The 14,825-nt window shown below is 44.6% G+C and overlaps 3 protein-coding genes across 4 annotated transcripts; 2 read left to right on the top strand and 1 right to left on the bottom strand.

The window, feature by feature from the left end:
- The first annotated feature begins 1,901 nt into the window (after nucleotides 1-1,901).
- LOC120672863 (probable leucine-rich repeat receptor-like protein kinase At5g49770) lies at nucleotides 1,902-5,007 on the top strand. 2 transcript variants are annotated; one of them, XM_039953467.1, is made up of 8 exons: nucleotides 1,902-2,463; nucleotides 2,604-2,785; nucleotides 2,872-3,092; nucleotides 3,301-3,427; nucleotides 3,518-3,589; nucleotides 3,697-3,871; nucleotides 4,003-4,135; nucleotides 4,245-5,007. In XM_039953467.1, exons 2-8 carry the CDS (start codon nucleotides 2,626-2,628, stop codon nucleotides 4,491-4,493), a joined length of 1,137 nt encoding a protein of 378 aa, XP_039809401.1. In that variant the 5' UTR covers nucleotides 1,902-2,463; nucleotides 2,604-2,625; the 3' UTR covers nucleotides 4,494-5,007. The 2 variants fall into 2 exon arrangements, with proteins under 2 accessions (XP_039809401.1, XP_039809402.1); XM_039953468.1 differs by having other exon boundaries at nucleotides 1,902-2,486.
- A 24-nt stretch (nucleotides 5,008-5,031) lies between these two features.
- On the bottom strand, nucleotides 5,032-8,107 carry LOC120672864 (cytochrome c1-2, heme protein, mitochondrial-like). The gene is made up of 9 exons (XM_039953469.1): nucleotides 7,928-8,107; nucleotides 7,871-7,887; nucleotides 7,606-7,679; nucleotides 7,113-7,324; nucleotides 6,702-6,981; nucleotides 6,535-6,606; nucleotides 5,581-5,697; nucleotides 5,421-5,486; nucleotides 5,032-5,321 (listed from the first exon to the last, which is right to left on the bottom strand). The coding sequence occupies exons 1-9, from the start codon at nucleotides 8,017-8,019 to the stop codon at nucleotides 5,205-5,207; spliced, it is 1,047 nt and encodes a 348-aa protein (XP_039809403.1). The 5' UTR covers nucleotides 8,020-8,107; the 3' UTR covers nucleotides 5,032-5,204.
- A 661-nt stretch (nucleotides 8,108-8,768) lies between these two features.
- Nucleotides 8,769-14,815, top strand: LOC120672861 (spermatogenesis-associated protein 20-like). The gene is made up of 15 exons (XM_039953464.1): nucleotides 8,769-9,022; nucleotides 9,132-9,204; nucleotides 9,441-9,462; nucleotides 9,590-9,668; nucleotides 9,805-9,837; nucleotides 10,005-10,153; nucleotides 10,244-10,400; nucleotides 11,149-11,389; nucleotides 11,469-11,710; nucleotides 12,256-12,519; nucleotides 12,591-12,701; nucleotides 12,995-13,219; nucleotides 13,318-13,521; nucleotides 13,881-14,057; nucleotides 14,367-14,815. The coding sequence occupies exons 1-15, from the start codon at nucleotides 8,828-8,830 to the stop codon at nucleotides 14,577-14,579; spliced, it is 2,385 nt and encodes a 794-aa protein (XP_039809398.1). The 5' UTR covers nucleotides 8,769-8,827; the 3' UTR covers nucleotides 14,580-14,815.
- Nucleotides 14,816-14,825: the final 10 nt, after the last annotated feature.

Raw genomic sequence — 14,825 nt, 5'->3', positions numbered from 1 at the left:
AAAGCGAGCGCTTCCGCTTCCTTTTCGGACGGCCATGGCCTCCTACACCACACCACACCACACCACACTATGTGACAAGTGCACCATACTGCTCGGCTTTCCAGCCTATCATGGACTCATGGTCAGTCAAAGGAAGCCCTAGCAAGCCCGCGGTCCCCACTCGCAAAGCTCGCTCACGTTAATAACAGCTGGAGTAGCTGCTACTAGTAGCTAGCGCAGGACAGCCACCGCCGACTGATGACTAGATCAGGGTCCGGCCTGGCCAATTATGCTGCTAGTTGAGTTGCCACATTTCTGAATTCTGACCATCACAAAGTTGTTCCAATCAAAGCCTTGGCCTCCCAATTGAGATGAAACGGGGAAGCTGATCTCATCCTATTTCACTGTTGCCCAAGAGCACACGGTCAGCAACAGTCTCTGATTGACTGCTTTTTTGAACTGAAAACAGCGAGGGAGGCCCCCGCTGTAAAATTTTATTTATATAAAAAAAGGAACACCAAAAGTTAGGAAAACAGTAAGCCTGTACAAGTGAAAGAAGATGCAAAAGGGAGCAACAACTAGACAGAAACTTAAGAGCTATCTACGAGCTATACAGACTAAAGGGACTCAGTCAAGCTATTGAACCAAACTAAGAAGGGTGTCTTCAGAGAGTCTTTCATCCGATGAGCTTGTATAAGACATTCACTTTTGAAATTTCTTTTCCACAGGCTGAGGGTTGTTGGGCAGTTCTCAAAGATATGTCCATTCCTTATTTTCCAAATGTGCCAAGTTGCGATTATGAAAATTTCCATAAAGAAGTTGCAGTTGAGGCTCTGCTTAGCTATTTCTAGCATTTGGAAGAAAGGATTTCCATGTTGCCATTGAATTCCAATCTGCTGCCAGCATGAGGTTGCAAAAGGGCAAGTGAAAAAGAGGTGGAAGGCAGTTTCTTCTCTTTTAGTTGTACATAGGATACAGTTGTAGTTATTGCCATCAATCTTGAATTTTTTTTCTTTTTTAAAAGACTTCTAGTGTTTAGTCTGTCCATTAGAAGAAGCCATGAGAAGACCCTTAGTTTGTTGCAGCATCTTGACTTCCATATCCAAAGAAAAGGCTTTGGTGGATGGAAGTCCTTGTAAAGGTGATTGTAAAAACTCTTGGATGTATACTTCGATGATCCCCAAATATAATGCCATTGATCCTTGTCTGTCTGTGTCATTTGTACACTCTGAATTATTTTCTGCAATTCCTGAAATTCTTGATAGGCTTGCTCTGATAGTGGGAGGTGGAAAAGTGTTGATATGCTGCCACAGAAATTTTCTGGTCTTTAGCAAAAGTGAATAGTCTTGGCAGCTTTTCTTGGAGAAAAAACCCATTCCAAACATCTAGCCAAAAGAGCACGGTAGAGCCATTGCCGACTGTGCAAGTAGCAATTCCTCTGAATTTGTCACAAAGGTGTAGCAGGTCTTTCCACCAAAAAGATCCTCTGTCAGCAGTAGCATGAGGAATTTGTCCTTGGGAATAATAAGAATGCCAGATCATGTTTACCCAAGGGATGTCTTTTTTATTGTAAAATTTGTCCAAATGCTTGAGTAATAAGGCCTCATTTTGTGTTCTGAGGTCAATCACTCCCAGTCCACCTTTGATTTTCGGTTTTGAGACCTTTGGCCATGCAACCAGTGATCTCTTTTTTGCATTCTCGTCTGACCCTCTCCAGAGGCAATGCTTCCTGGCTCTGTCAATGAAGTCCAGCACTGCAATTGGAATCCTCAAGCTGCACATTGTGTATGTGGGTAAGGAAGAGAGGACAGAGTTTACTAATTGGAGTCTACCAGCCTGAGTTAGAAAGGCTGATGTGGCAGTCAATCTTCTTTCAGTTCTGTCCATAAGAGGCATGTAATCTTCTCTGATTGACTGCTCATTGTTGGTTTCATTTCATCCTCTGCACGTCCGCCGTATGCATGTGCAGCTCTCTCTGCACTGGCGCTGTCGTCGATTTAAAGTATCACCTCATCGCTTGGTAAAACGGAAGCGAAGAAATGGGAAGAACCGTCTAAAGGCAGGCACTGATCCGCTCTTACATTTCCTTTCCAGGTGAAAGATTCCACATGCTCAGGCTGCACTGGAAAAAAAAAGATTTTTTTGCTGCAGTTGAAGAAGTTGCATCCCCAATTGCCATGTGGGGAGGTTACGCTTGCGCATCAATCACATCGCATCCGTTCCGACACCCACCTGGGCGGGCGGCGTCTTCTTGCTCCTCTCTTCCTCCTGTTGACGAATTGCATGCCGCTCTCCTTGTCTTTAAAGAGCCGGCCAGTCAGCTCGTGAAGCTTGCGATCGAGGCGCAAGCTCTCTGTTCGTTGGCCCTAGCTAGGAAGCCGCCGCCGGCGGCGCTGTTGAGCTGCAAGAGAGTTGAGAGTGATCCGGAGCTCACTTGCGTCATTGATGAATGCCGAAGCTATAGAAGTCCCTGCTCGTTCCGAGGTTCGTAGGATTCATCCGTGACCGTGAGATGATACTTGATTTTATATTCTTTGCCGCACGTCTCCCGGTCGATGTATTTGAACTGGCTGCTCTCCGATCCCCTCTGACTGCTCGATCGTGGTTTGCACGTTTCTTTGCAGGTTCGATGCCCCGGTCGCCCGGATGGCATTGCCAACCCCGGTGGTAGCTGGCATTGCGGCCGGCGCCGCCGCGTTGCTGCTGGCGGCAGTCCTGGTCGCGGCGTGGCTCGTCCGGCGGCGGCGCAGGGCACGGCGTGACCAGAGCTCCGACACCGGCTCGTCCGAGGCTCCTCCCACGCTGGGTACGTGACCCTGCAGTTCATGCACGTACTCCGTCTGCAGATTTCGTCGCGTCGCGGGAGCTTACGTGTGATGGCTTGCTGATCAGCTGAGTGGGGCCGGTTCGGCCGGACCTCGTCGGCGCCGGAGTTCCACGGCGCCAGGCAGTTCTCGCTGGAGGAGCTGGCGCACGCCACCAAGAACTTCGCCGAGGCCAACCTGGTGGCCGCCGGGAGCTTCGGGATGGTGTACAAGGGTCTGCTTCTCGACGGCACCGTTGTCGCCATCAAGCGCCGCGCCGGCGCGCCGCGGCAGGACTTCGCCGACGAGGTAAAGCCAAAAAGAATCGCGGCAGCGACGCAGCGTGCCGTTTTCAGTTACTAATCAACAAAAAATGTTTCTGAAGTCTGAACTGCCCAGCGCCTTGTGCACCATGACCATCTTCAGTAGTTTCAGAAAAAAAAATGACCATCTTCAGTACATTTGATGAAATTAAGTCACTTGACTGAAACATACACCGATCCCTTGTGAAATGCAGGTCAGGAGGCTATCAGAGATCTGGCACCGCAATGTCGTGACGCTGATCGGGTACTGCCAAGAAGGGGGTCTACAGATGCTGGTGTTCGAGTACCTGCCCAACGGCAGTGTGAGCGGCCATTTGTACGGTAATGAGCAAAGCTGATGACTGCTAACTGCAACCTTCGGCCTCCCTGAATGTTGCATGAACACTGTGTTGTATGTGTGTTGTTCATCAGACACTGGCAAGGAGTCCATGACAAGGCTGGAGTTCAAGCAGAGGCTCTCCATAGCCATTGGAGCAGCTAAAGGTTACAAGAGCGTCATTCTTTTACATCCCTAGTGATGATTAATGCACTGGAAAATGAGCAAGGTGTTACGCAGGCAGAGTTTCTGAAGTCTGAATTCTGAATTGCAGGTCTGAATCACCTGCACACCCTGGCGCCTCCGTTGATCCACAGGGATTTCAAGACGAGCAACGTCCTGGTCGACGAGAACTTCATCGCGAAGGTGTCTGACGCCGGAATCGACAGGCTGCTGCGAGGGTTCGAAGGCGCCGCTCCGCCGAATGTCAGCGTCTACCAAGATACAGAGTGAGTCTGAAACTCTGAATGACCTGCAAACTTGGCACCAGACTATCACAGTAGTAGTAGGACTTTATAAAGGACTCGTGCAAAATTTCCTTCAAAATTCTTATCACCTTTTTTTTTGTGTTTGTTTATAGGGTGCATTCATTGGCCCAGCTTTCAGAAAGCAGCGACGTATACAGCTTTGGTGTTTTTCTTCTGGAGCTGATCACTGGCAGGGAAGCTGCCGGCCTAATTCCACCAGAATCCAAGGAACCTCTTGCTCATTGGGTAAAATCTCCAACCTCAACCTCCAGTAAAGAAACCTATCTCCGATTTTAGGCGAGTAAATGAAGCCCACGATCTTGCCTGACTAGAAAAGTTCTTGTGAATCTGTCAGATGGAGGCACATTTCAGCTCGAACGAGCTGATCGACCCCAGGCTGGGAGGGAGCTTCACATCGGAGGGCATGACGGAGCTGGTGGGCCTGGCATTCCAGTGCCTGAGCCCCTCGGCGAGGCGGCGGCCCAGGATGCGGCTGGTGGCGGCGGAGCTGGACCGGATCCTGGAGAAGGAGATGACCCTGACCACCGTCATGGGCGACGGCACCGCCATCGTCACGCTCGGCAGCCAGCTCTTCACGTCCTGATCAGGACACAGGACAGCACCAATGCAAGCGGTACAGACAGCACTGCCGAGGCGAGGGAGACAAGCTTCTGAATGACGCATGCATCTCGACGCTCGGGTCCGGCACCGGGCGCAGCGGCGGCGTTCGTCATTGCAGTGCTGTGCTGTGCAGCCTCCCGTTGATGTCCTCGCGTGTCGAGTCGCTGCCGTCCTCCCTCAGACCTAGCGAAGGATCTCAATTCTCAAGGGGTTCTCCATCTGGAAATTGGAGTAGAGGGGGAGCGGAAGCCTCGGCGGGCTCGCCGTCGACGTCAGGGGTGGCCGCCGGCGACAGGAAGGGGAGCCGTTGATCCCAATATTTTTCAGAAAGGCCAATGCACCGCGATGATCGCGACCCAACTATTTTTCGTAAAAAAAATCGCTCTACTTTGGATCGGCGATCCAAAATTAGAGGTACATGTAAATAGTTATTTTCAGTTTTTCACAAAACCACCTACTTATCAATTTGAAAACAAAACCTGAAATTGGAACCCAAATCCTGAAATTTCTCGAATCTAGGATGCCTCTCAATGTGAAAACATTTCTTCATCTATGACAAGAGTTCAGCGTATGTAACGACAGACAGCAAACAAGGTAGCATAAGCAATTTATTTCCCTAGTGAACAATGAACACTACAGGAGTTTAAAAGCACAAACAAACTACAGGATGGTTGAAGAAATGAGGCATCACGCCTCAGTTAACCACATCAAGGACCAGCTTGCGAGACTTGAAGATAGACCACTTCATGCGCCGGTAATATCCAGCTTGCAGAAGAGCGAGTGAGAGCAGGAAAATCCATTTGACTCCCATCTAATACAGAATCACGAGATGAATATGCAATTACACGCACAAGTTACACTTGGCAATCAGAACAGAAGATAATTCTGCAGAGAGGTTGCAATAGGATACCAGCTTTCTCTCTTCCATCTCAGGTTCCGCCGCCCATGACAAGAATGAGACAACATCTTTGCCCATCTAGAATTTGCATACGAGTATAATGCATCATCCTTTCAATATAATGCAATGCCCAAACTTGATTCCACGGTGCTGGTTGTAAAGAATGAGTTACCTGGGCCTCTGTTGCAGGAGTTCCATCTTCATACTCGACAGCTCCGTCCATCAGCATCTTGGGCATCGCGATGGCACCACCAGGAAAGTAGGGATTGTAATGCAAGCCTTCACGAATCTAATTTTTTAAATAAAAAACAGAAAGTTATGACACAAAAATTAAGTCAACTGTCAAAATACAGTAAAAAAAGGAACAATGACCAACCCAAGCAACTTGCTTGACAATCTCGTGCATATAAACTAGAAGCATATTCCTTTTAGCAATTCTCCACAGGAAAATTTCTAATGATTTAAAGCATTTCAACTTGCAAGAAAATTAGGTTTCAAAAAGGTTCAGGATTAGTTATGTATGCTAAGTTGTGTTCAACATTCAAAACCAGGGGCGACGCCACGTTGGGCATTCCCTGGTGCCAATGAGCAGTGCACCACGGTCGATTTAGCAGTGGCTTCGCCCCATCAAAATTAACAGTAGAAAAAAGGAGGAAAATGCAGAGCTGCTGAAAGGATCTGCACAGCTTGTGGGTTACTAGACCCTACCTATATAGGATGACCCCCACATAAAAGGGCTCTTTAGCAGCAGGAAAAGAACAGAACCTTAAAACAAACATCTGAATTCTTAATTAGATATAAATAAACTTGTATACATCGTCACAGGAAGATCTGCATAATTGGTGAACACTAACAGAAATAGATAAACAGCATTGTCATGGATTAAAGTTGAAGCTCCAGTGAATTTAATAAAAGGTTACACATGAGTGAAGCGATTGCGTGGGGCAATGTCAGTCCAATTTATCCATATACTAGTTGATACGAAACCATAACGCAAGCACAAGATAGCCCTTATTTTCTACACGTCTAGGAAAAGTAAACAACAGGAGAGCACAGATATGAGAACCACCAACCAAAGTCCATCAACACAAAAAAATGCCCAAATATTTATGGCAAAGAAGGCTACCGAAACACCAGCAGGTGGATCACGATAACCAGTGAGCAGAGCAAAAACGTAGCTCTGGCCATTGTGTCTAGCCTGCAAATAAGTATTAGCAAGAGTTAGATACAATCACACAACCCCCAAATGGCACATTACATCAAATGCAACCACGAGACATTACCCAGTCTCACCTTTGTGATTAGACTGAGGTCTGGGGGGTATGCCCCACCATTTGCATATCGAGCTGCTTGCTCATTTGCATATGGTTGTGGAAAACGGTCACTTAGCTTACCCGGGCGTGTGAACATTTCGCCTTCATCATTAGGACCATCGACCACCTCAATCTCAGCAGCCATTGCCTTTGTTTCCTCTTCCGTATAGGCAACACCAACCAGATCCCGGTATGAAATCAAGGACATCGAGTGACAGGAGGCACACACTTGTTGATAAACTTGATGTCCACGCCTTATTCTGGTCATATGTTTTTCCATGAAGTTTAAAGAGAAAAAAATATTTGCAGATAAGAGCAAATACCTCAGAAGAATGGCTGAATGATATCAGTTTCATGTTCAATAAAATCATATCTATGTTTTCTAACTTACGATGCATGATCATAAGAGCTAAGAATGCCAGCATGTGGCCAGGGATAGCTTGGGGCTTCCAATCCGTGCTCTGCTTCATATGATGCAGATGCTATCGTAGCAAAGCTTAAAAGGCCAGAAGCACCAACCCCAAGAATAGACAATGCTCTCAATCCAATGAATCCAACGGACTCCTCATGATTTATCCGGGGTGAAGAAGGCAGAAATGGACCCTGCAAAAAGGAAAATCAACCATCCTAGTTTTTTACAGTACAGTTAATCCGTACAAGCAAAAAAAAAAAGAAATCCTTATAAGACTAAAGTAGCTGATTCATAGTAGTTTAATCTATAGCTAATACCCCTATTAAGTATTTTCTTCAGGGCAGTTGCCTTCTCTATCCGAAAAAATTAGAGGCATAACCGGAACAAATAAACATGCTAAGAGCCTAAGATGCTGTCCCATCGTTAATAAACATAAAATATTTTACAGCAAGAAGCAGAAGCAGACGCTTACAGATGGATGGTGGCGAAATACTTTCTTCAAGAGCTGGCTGATGCCCATGCCCCTCCCAGCAGCCATCTGTGATGCTGCGTGCAACATCCCAGACAGGGGATCAAATTTCAAGGACTGCAGACTCGCAAGAGCACGGCAAAAATAATATTGGCGTTGAAGGTGACGAGCAGGCGATCACTAGCGAAAGGAAACTAAAGGATACTGTAGTAATCTAGGGCGGACAAAAACACTCTTGGACCAATCCGACCAGATCGAGCCTGCTTACCGAGAAAAATCAATCGAAGTATGGAAGGATCCCCACTCCGACGGCAAGTCCTGTCGAGTGGGTGAGGACTCTGGCGGCGGCAGGAGGCACGAGTTCCCGGCTGCCGTCAGGGGAGGAGGATCGATTTGTTGGTCAGGGGATTTGACCATTTGGCAAGGAAGGATTCACGGGCTAGCAGAGTGAGACAAATTGTGGCATTTCGAGGACCGTGTGTCAGTGTGTGCGTTGGGGACAAGTGGATGGAGAGCTGCACTAACACGTAGGTCGTCCATGTTCTTGACTTCCACATCGAAATATCACATCAAGTCAATAACCGTAATTTGCAAAATATTATGATAAAAATCATCTTATGAACAATTTTTCCAGCTTTTTTACATAATTTAAATGGACTACTACTACTAGGGGTGGAAATTTGGAGATGACGGTCATGTGATCGAACGAGGCAGTATGTTTGTTTCAACTGAAGAGCAAAGTTTAGCAAAGTTAAATTGTGTAATAAAACTGTAAAAAATATTACATATTTCCTATTTTCTTATAAAACACACTCACAAAGTTCCACTCCCGTTTTGTCCTTCTCTCCTACTAGATTGTTCTCACCTTCTGTTCATGGCTAAAGTAAACTGATGGCAAACACAGCACTGATGTTTGGAATGGTACACACATCTTTGAATTTGATTTTCAAATAGCGTGATAATGAAACACACCTTTCCTTTGATAATCTAACAAAATTTTGTACGAGCTCATTCCTTCCATGGAACTACTGGAGATTTTCTCACAGGATTAAAATCCTTTTTCAAATTCACCCATTTTTTTTCAGTCGAGAACATGAGCAGAACGAAGCGTCCAAGTGACACGGTAGCACGGCTCGACCCCAACAACTGCGTCCACATGTCCCCCGCCGCTTCCGCGCCCGTCTTCTCCCACTTTCCCCGCCCCCTCCCCCTTCCTCCAACTCCAATGCTCTCCACTCTTCTCCTTCGCCATCGCCTCACCGCCACCGCCTCGCCGACCCGCTCGCCTCTCCGCGTCCTCGCCTCCTCCTCCTCCGCCATGTCGTCGTCCGCGTCCTCGTCCTCGCCCCACGGCGGGCGGAAGCCGAACCGCCTCGCCGCCGAGCACAGCCCCTACCTGCTGCAGCACGCGCACAACCCGGTGAGGAGCGCCCTTCTGTTCGTGCGTGCGGCCGTATCCTTTCCAGATAGGATAGTGCCAAGCCAAGTGGGTATTGAGCTCTCGCTTCTCTTAATTTGACTTGGCGCAGGTTGATTGGTATCCCTGGGGTGACGAGGCTTTCGAGAAGGCTCGCGCCAAGGACGTCCCCATCTTCCTCTCAAGTATGAACTCTCCTGATACAATTACAATCGGGTTATATCAGTTGCTTCGTGGAGCTGTGTAGTGCCAATGTGTGACGGGCCAAATTGTTCCACATAACAGTGTGATAATGATGTGGTCTAGAGAAAATTGAGCTAAAATGTTGCCGAATTCATCAATTTAGTTCCAGCCAAACCAAAATGTCACCTATCTGACATTCTTATTTTGCTTCATGGCAAACGTGAATGTACCTGTGAAGTTGGCTATAGCACATGCCATTGGTGAGTTTTTATTATCCTTATGTATTTATTTTCTTGGCATTATGCATTCTGCTATTTATGACTTGTGCTCGCATGTTCGATGCTAACTTTGGTTTCTGTTAATTTCTTTGGGGGCTGAATTCCAAAGGTGTCATGTGATGGAGGTGGAGTCCTTTGAGAATGAGGAAGTGGCAAAGTTGCTGAATGATTGGTTTGTTAGCATCAAGGTAATAAAACATTTACTTCGTTTGATCCCACTTGTGACCAGTTTTTGATGTCTTCAAAGCAAAAAACTGTATGTGTGGAAGTTACGCACATGCAATGTGATCATACTGCTTTCTTTCTGATTATTAGTTTTGACAGGTTGACCGCGAAGAGCGCCCAGATGTTGATAAGGTAGTCTCTTTTGGTGTGCCCGTGCATTAGTTCAGTTTCTAGGAAGTTGCAAATGTGCAATTCCTTCTTTACCCCTTATTTTGTGTAGTTAGCTCAAAAGGGTCTTTAAGTGTGCTTGTTTGAGTGCCACAAAAGGTTATTTCTTGACTATAACCTCACATATTTAGGTATATATGACATATGTATCGGCACTACATGGTGGTGGTGGTTGGCCTTTGAGTGTCTTTTTGGCACCCAATTTGAAACCATTGATGGGTGGCACGTACTTTCCACCAGATGATAAGTATGGAAGACCAGGCTTCAAGACTGTTCTGAGGTTTTAACTGAAGTACATAATTTCTCAAATTTTGAAGTTATTACTGCAGGAGCTTAGCTTCTAATCATTTACTGCATAACTTCTCTTCAGGAAGGTCAAGGAAGCCTGGGAAACTAAACGTGACACACTTGAGCGTACAGGAAATCTGGTCATTGAACAACTTACGGATGCATTATCTGCAAAGGCTAGCTTGCAGGATCTGCCAAATGATCTGGCTGATGTTTGTGTAGATCAATGTGTTGAAAAGGTTTGAAATGTACCTGATTGCACATTATTTTTGCACCACCATTCTGATATGTTCTCATACAAACTACCATCAAAATTGACTAATTGGTATAACTGTACTGCAGCTACTAAATCATATCTTCTCCAAGATGCTGAGCCTTAGGTCCTGATTTAAGCCATTGTTTATTAAGCTACCAAAAATCCTTAACTCATTGCCATAGCTTGGTCAGACATGACCTCTGGAATCTCAGCTTCCTTCTTAGCTCTTATTTTTTCTTAACTAGCTTATAGTCCTAAGTTGCTACATGTATTCTGCTCTGCTAGTCTAACTTTCGATGAGTGCCAGTCTCCAGTTTGGTTGAGCTTCCAGGCTTAATGTGGATAATTTGAAACTCGATCTCACATTTAATTTCAAAGGAATTAGGACAACCTGGCATGTAGATATGTCTTCACAACATTCATGAGCATATGGTTGATTAATTCTCATGTTTTATTTGGTAAGTTTATGGACAGATTTTCTTGTCTTGCATGGACACCAGGATTAGAATTCAAATATAAGCTTACTGAAATTTGTCCCTGTCACCATGTACTTTTGAAGCAGCCAAACTAATCATTATAAATACAGCCTTTTGAGTGCATTGAGACAATATTGCTAAAAATGATGTTGACATAGTTCTACTTATACAGATAACTTGAAAGCCATGGATTTTACGTTGACAATCTGTCCTCCATCATTTTCCTTAATAGCTTTTCACCTTATGCCCTTACAGTTAGCGAGCAGTTATGATCCTAAATTTGGTGGATTTGGCTCTGCGCCCAAGTTTCCAAGACCTGTTGAAGATTATATAATGCTCTATAGATATCGTAAACTCATGGAAGCTGGGAAAGAGAGTGAAGCCCAGAATATAAAGAAGATGGTGACTCACACATTGGACTGTATGGCAAGAGGTGGTGTTCATGACCATGTCGGAGGTGGCTTTCACAGATATAGTGTGGATGAGTGCTGGCATGGTAAGTTGACCCTGAGCTCAAGGCAAAATTTATTTTAAGCACTTTGCAGAATTATCCTCTCACATGTCTTCATATTCAGTTCCACATTTTGAGAAGATGCTGTACGACCAGGGACAGATAGTAAATGTATACTTGGATACATTTCTGATTACGGGAGATGAGTACTATTCTACAGTTGCACGTGACATACTTGATTACTTGAGGAGAGACATGATAGGAAAAGAAGGTGAAATTTTCTCAGCAGAAGATGCTGACAGTGCAGAATATGAGGGGGCTCCAAGAAAAAAGGAGGGAGCTTTTTATGTGTGGACCAGTAAAGAGGTACATCTATGTGAATCTGTTGTCTACTTTTCAACATAAAGTATACTTCTGATCTCTCCCTAGAAAATGGGCCAAGGGTTTAAACTGGCATACCATTATCAAGATCACATCAAGCCCGTGTGCTAAGCTTGAGTCCATCTCTGGAGTTTTGCACTTTGTAGTGCCGTTGCTTCGGACTTGATTTGCAGATTTTGAAGCTCTTTACACCTAGTTGCATTCTCTTTGTTCATGCTTCGGACTTGGTTTGCAGATTTTGCAGCTCTTCACACCTAGTTGCATTCACTTTGATGAACATTGTGGTTGCTAACTCTCTATTTAAGATAAATTTTATATTTCACGATACAATAGTTACTCCTAGTAATTACACTTCAGGAACACTGCATTCAATTTTTCTATTTTTAGTTTTGAGTTTTTCGGTTTTGATGCTTGGATTTCCACCTAAAGAGTAATAATGTATTAAAAATTTTCAACAAGTTGGGACCTAAAAGTGGGGTTGGGCTTGGCATAGAACTTGTTTCATGCTTAGTATGCTCATGTTTACAAAGATCGAGGACGCACTTGGGGAGAACGCAGAGCTATTCAAGAACCATTACTATGTTAAATCATCAGGCAACTGTGACCTTTCACCAATGAGTGATCCCCACAATGAGTTCAATGGTAAAAATGTGTTGATAGAAAGAAAACCAGCTTCTCTGATGGTGTCGAAGTCTGGGAAGTCTCTTGATGAATATTCTCAAATCCTGGGGGCTTGTCGGCAGAAGCTGTTCGATATCCGGTCCAAAAGGCCAAGACCTCATTTGGATGACAAGGTTCTCTTTTACCTATCCATCTTTTCTCATTTTTAATCTTCCTACAATCTACTAACTACTGTTAGTTTTAGGTTATTGTTTCATGGAATGGACTAGCAATATCTGCTTTTGCAAGAGCTTCACAAATTCTGAAGTCAGGACAAAGTGGAAGCAGATTCAATTTCCCAGTAGCTGGATGCAATGTGAGGCTTTACCCTTCTTCCTCAGGATAATGCATTCCATCATCTTTCATTTACAGTCTTACTGTAAAATTCATGTTCGAAGCACGGCACCTTCTTAGAACAAAGCCCGGGTGGAGTCTCCTCCCGTGGTCGAGTTTTTTGTAAAATTCATGTACATAATCAATATGGTGTGACTGTAGGTGCTCATATGCTTACGTCTATTCTCGTGCCATGTGTTATGATAGTTTCCCTTTGAGCACGTCAATTTACATGCATGTGAATTTGTTTATTGACATTTCCGAACATTTTTGCAGCCAGCTGAATATCTTGAAGTTGCAGAAAAGGCAGCGAACTTTATAAAGGTAAAACTTTATGATGCAAGCTCAAAAAGGCTGCATCATAGCTATCGCAATGGGCCATCAAAAGCACCAGGATTTTTAGATGATTATGCCTTCCTAATAAATGGCTTGCTGGATCTCTACGAATTTGGTGGAAACATAGAGTGGCTTCTGTGGGCTATCCAATTGCAAGTCACTCAGGCAAGTTAGTTGAACTTGTTCAACACTTCAATGTTGTATCTTCGCTTTATTAGTCCATATATTACGTCCTGTCGAGTAATAACTTTTGTCGTCTGTAGGATGAGTTGTTTTTGGACAAACAAGGAGGTGGCTATTTTAATACTCTTGGAGAAGACCCTTCTGTTCTCTTGCGTGTTAAAGAGGATTATGATGGTGCAGAGCCTTCTGGTAACTCAGTTGCAGCAATCAACTTGATTAGATTATCCAGTATACTTGATGCAGCAAAATCTACTGGTTACAAGCGCAATGTTGAACATCTCTTGGTATGTGGTTATTTTATGCTTCGGTTCATATGCGGTTATGCACTACATTCTAGTAGCAGCCATTATGATGTCAGTAATTTTCGTTTTGTAGTAATAATGTAATATAATTCTTTTCACTAGAAGATGATGATGATAGGATAGGGAATTTTTCTTTTCTTGATGACATGTTGTCTGGATACAGTTTATCCTATTGAAATAGGAATCAATATTAGAGCTTCTTCCTAACATGAGTATTGGCTAGACGTGATCTTAATGTTTTCAGGAAAATGTTGTAGCTTCATCACCTAAGAGTTCCAGAAGACGTGATCTTTGAACAACTTATTTGCTTATGTTTGTTGTTTGCAATTGTTGCTTCGCAGGCGGTCTTTGAGACAAGACTGCGACAGCTTAGTATAGCATTGCCTTTGATGTGCTGCGCAGCAGATATGCTCTCTGTTCCATCGAGGAAGCAGGTTGTACTGGTGGGGGAGAAAGGATCTGCAGAATTCCAGGACATGGTAGCAGCTACATTTTCATCATACGATCCAAATAGAACAGTGAGTGGTGACTGTTCTGAGGTCAAATTGTTTAATTTTGGTTGCTTACTGTCCGCTAATCATGCCTATATCGTGGGGCATTCCGTGTTTCCATGTCCTAGCCGAGTCTGCACTTCTTTTGCACATAAGGACCTAATGTCGATTGGACGTTTTCTAGTCAATTTATCTGACTGTTTTGCATTTGTTTTGATTCATGTACGAAGTCGATATAGGTGTTATTCCTTCAGATCTATACATTCTTGCATGCATAATTTTTTTTGTAGCTAGTTATATCATTACTCACTTTGGGCACTTTTATTGTTGAACCAGGTCATTCAAATCGATCTCAGGAACACAGAAGAAATGGAATTCTGGGATAGCAACAACGCAAATATCGCGCAAATGGCACGGAGCAGCCCTCCGGGTAAGCAAGCGGTGGCGCATGTGTGCCAGGACTTCAAGTGCAGTCCTCCCGTGACGTCTCCCGAGGCACTCCTTGAGCTGCTCAACAAGACACTGGCCGCTGCAAGTTCAGCTGCCTGAAGCGTTTTCCTTCCTGCTGCGAGACGCTCCTTGCCCGCTGCAAGTTTAGCTGCATGAAGCGTCTAACATGAAAAGTTGTTTAGACCTGTTTATTAGCCAAGGTTCATAGACTGTTCCTACGCAGCTGTATATAGATCAATAGATTTCACAATAAAGCATGTACTGAAGTGCTTTCGTTTTCATCGCTTAACAATTTTTTATGTATGAAAAAAATACACCACGGTTAAACTAGGCAAGACAACGCTG

This window comes from Panicum virgatum, chromosome 5N (genome assembly GCF_016808335.1).
Source record: "Panicum virgatum strain AP13 chromosome 5N, P.virgatum_v5, whole genome shotgun sequence".
NCBI lineage: Eukaryota > Viridiplantae > Streptophyta > Magnoliopsida > Poales > Poaceae > Panicum > Panicum virgatum.
This window is presented reverse-complemented; position numbering and strand designations above follow the sequence as displayed.

Bases quoted from the DNA above. Each gene is read 5' to 3' on its own strand.
- LOC120672863 (XM_039953467.1), top strand. From the start codon at position 2,626: ATGGCATTGCCAACCCCGGTGGTAGCTGGCATTGCGGCCGGCGCCGCC. The intron at 2,786-2,871 runs GTACGTGACCCT...CTTGCTGATCAG, and splicing joins CGAGGCTCCTCCCACGCTGG to CTGAGTGGGGCCGGTTCGGC. The intron at 3,093-3,300 runs GTAAAGCCAAAA...TGTGAAATGCAG, and splicing joins GGCAGGACTTCGCCGACGAG to GTCAGGAGGCTATCAGAGAT.
- LOC120672864 (XM_039953469.1), bottom strand. From the start codon at position 8,019: ATGGTCAAATCCCCTGACCAACAAATCGATCCTCCTCCCCTGACGGCA. The intron at 7,325-7,605 runs GTAAGCGTCTGC...TCCTTTTTGCAG, and splicing joins TATTTCGCCACCATCCATCT to GGTCCATTTCTGCCTTCTTC. The intron at 6,607-6,701 runs GTGAGACTGGGT...ACTTATTTGCAG, and splicing joins ACCTCAGTCTAATCACAAAG to GCTAGACACAATGGCCAGAG.
- LOC120672861 (XM_039953464.1), top strand. From the start codon at position 8,828: ATGCTCTCCACTCTTCTCCTTCGCCATCGCCTCACCGCCACCGCCTCG. The intron at 10,401-11,148 runs GTTTGAAATGTA...ATGCCCTTACAG, and splicing joins TAGATCAATGTGTTGAAAAG to TTAGCGAGCAGTTATGATCC. The intron at 14,058-14,366 runs GTGAGTGGTGAC...TTGTTGAACCAG, and splicing joins CATACGATCCAAATAGAACA to GTCATTCAAATCGATCTCAG.